This window comes from Echinops telfairi, unplaced genomic scaffold, assembly GCF_000313985.2.
Source record: "Echinops telfairi isolate 266 unplaced genomic scaffold, ASM31398v2 ScPeMD7_10;HRSCAF=50, whole genome shotgun sequence".
Classification (NCBI taxonomy): Eukaryota; Metazoa; Chordata; class Mammalia; order Afrosoricida; family Tenrecidae; genus Echinops; species Echinops telfairi.
The window spans coordinates 1443923-1446865 of NW_022103907.1; the positions used below are offsets into that span (position 1 = coordinate 1443923).

General features: G+C 46.1%; 1 protein-coding gene across 1 annotated transcript in view; it reads right to left on the minus strand.

Moving 5' to 3' along the window:
* LOC101655063 (phospholipase B1, membrane-associated-like) overlaps positions 1–2943 on the minus strand; it is a 170554-nt gene that overhangs the window by 39112 nt on the left and 128499 nt on the right. Inside the window, exon 32 of the mRNA XM_013006835.2 lies at positions 2413–2484. Within this exon, the coding sequence (XP_012862289.2) occupies positions 2413–2484 (72 nt within the window). The remainder of the gene's footprint in view (positions 1–2412; positions 2485–2943) is intronic.

The window sequence follows — 2943 nt, forward strand, 5'->3', positions numbered from 1 at the left end:
GGGGGACATGAGATGAAATTATATGAAATGATCTCTTGCTCTCTCTCATCTGTGTCTCGCTCTGTCTCTGGTTCTTCTGCTTTGTTGACACTCTCTGACCATCCATTTAGTCAGTGCCTCTGGTCTAGTGTTTGGGAGGAAAGAAATAGAGGTGGAGATTGAGGCGTCCTATACAACACAGCTGAGCAGGACACTGGCAAGGGATTCATCTCTGAATGAGGGCATGTGCAGAGAGAGGAGACACGATGGCTAAGACATGAAACGTCTCAGGTTAAGAGGACAGGGAGAAGGAAAGAGAGGGCCCCTAAAAGAGACAAGAACTGTGGTAACTCAAGCCTACCCTCTATTTATTAGTCTCATATTCTCTTTGCTTTTTTACGACATCTTAGCCCAGCAGCCATAGTTCTACCTTTATGAATGAGCATTATGGAAAGTTTTGCCCTATCTCCAACTCTCATTGTGTAAATAGTGCCCAGTCACTTCATTTTTAAATCTGTACATGTCAACAATCCATGCATTTAAGTCTAAAACTGTATACTGAACTGTTTTGAACAGTGTTTTAAAATCTGTATTATCGGCTAAATTAATGAGGCTATCAGTGGAATTACAATCTGCCTCATAGGGATGACTTATACTGTTCCCCTGTAAAATGATAAGGATGTCTCTAAAGTAAACCAGAGGCATATATTGTAGCCCTCATCTAAGAACAATTAGTTCTTATGGCCCTACTCAATACTCGCCCTTATGAAGAGATCACTGAAAATATGGGTGCTATAGTGAAGTAGGGTGAAGAAATCAAAGGGTCCCCAGCTATCAGAAAGAATCCCGTCTGAGGTCTTAAAGACTTCTCTTAAAATGAGCAGCCATCTAATTGAGAAGTCAGCTAAATCCACAGGGAAGCAGCACATCAGCTTGTGTAATCCAAGGATTGTAAATAATGAAATCCACATCCAGACGAGGACACTGTATGAGAGCTTAAATTCTGAGCACCACGTTTGCAGATGGCTATGGATGACAGTGGAAACCCAAAATTCACTTGCTGGGTATTCTTGTAAAGTAAGCTTCAAGTGACTCCATCCCCTCTGACCATTAACCAGACGTGAATAGCCTTGCTATCAGACATTGCATTTAGTAAGTGTACTAATGCAGTTGTAGTCCTGGTGAGCTGAGGAATGACATCAAGAACATTATGCATGAAGAAAGCAAAAGGTCATTAAAAAGACAGGAAAGAAAGCAAAGATCTAGGTGGATATCAGAAGAGACTCTGAAACTTGTTTTTAATCATAGAGCACCAAAAGCAAATGGGAGAAATAATGAAGTATAAGAGCCGAACAGAAATTTTCACAGGGCAGCTCAAGAAGACAAAGTCAAATATTATAATAAAATGTGCACAGACGTAGAGTTAGAAAACCCCAAAGAAAAAACACACTCAGAAAATCTTAGACTGAAAGAACTCAGGAAACAATTCAAGCCTCAAGATGCAATATTGAAGGATTCTATGGACAAAACATTGACTGATGCAGGAAGCATCAAAAAAAGATGGAAAGAGTACACAGAGTCACTGTACCCAAAAGAACTAGTCGACAGTCCACCGTATCAGAAGGCACCATATGAGCAAGAACCAGTGATGCTGAAAGAAGTAGTTCAAGCTGCACTGAAAGCATTAGCTGAAAACAAGGCTCCAGGAATTGATGGAAGACCAACTGAGATGCTTCAACAAGCTCACGAAGCATTAGAAACACTCACTTGTCTAGGCCAAGAAATTTGGAAGACAGCTGTTGGCCAACTGAATGGAAAAGATTTGGATTTGTACCCATTTCAAAGAAAAGCTGTCTAGCAAGATGCTTAAATTACAGAACAGTATTATTGATATCACATGTACGTAAAATTTTATTGAAGTTTACTCCAACAACAGTTGAAGCAGTATATAGACAGGCTGCTGCCAGCGGTTCAGACTGGACTCAGAAGAGGACTTTGAACCATGGATATCATTGCTGGTACCAGATGGATCTTGGCTCAAAACAGAGAATACCTGAAAGTTATCCCTGAGCCTGCTCTGAGGTTTCTGTCCACCACTTCTGAGCCCGGCTGGCTGCTCATCATCCCCCCAGCCTGCAGTCAGACTGTTCCCGTCTGCCCAACAGCGGCTGTGAACATGAGCCTTCTTGCTGTGCTTCTGCCTTGCCCATGCCCTTTTTCAAAAACCCACCTCTCTCACTTAGCCCCTCCCAGCCACTTCTCCCTGTGCCCTCCTGCCTCCCTGGAACCCTCTCCCACGGCTCCATGGCTGACACTGGGTGCCAGGCGCGTGGGGAAGGTGGGCAGTGTGGAGCCCTGGTGGTAGGTGCAGGGAAGAGGGGGAGCCACGTTCTGGGTTCTGGAGAGGGACAACAGCAGGTGCTTCTGGATTACCTTGGTGGGGCAAGAAACGGGGATCACTGCTGCCAGGTTCAGGGTGTTTGACTTCATTCCGAGTGGCTGAAGCTGGTGGGGAGGAAAAGAGAGGTGGTTGCGGTCATTTTGTTCTGACCAAGTGACCAAATCCTCACTGCCAAGTGCAGTGGGTAGAACTCGGACCTTGATGTCAGCGAGCCTGGCTGCTCCTGGCTCTGCCAGTGGTCGCTATGTGACCTGGGTGGATGGGTGGGTCTCTTAGCGTCTCCCTTACAAACTCTGAATACTTAATCTTAAATACAGAGGCTTAAACTGCCGGGCACAGTGTTGGCACATGGGACACACAGAGCAAGTGTGAAGTGTCTGCCTCCCAGGCACCTGCTGAGAGCCCCTGGCCCAGGCCCAGTCCACAGGAGAGGGTGATGGCCCGGCCAAGCACAATCACACGGGCATCCTATTTGAAAAGAGAGTCTCCGCAGTCAGCTTGTCTCTCGTCGCGGCCCCCTTGCGAAGGGAGGCCCAGGACAAGGTGCCACGCTGCAGGGGTGG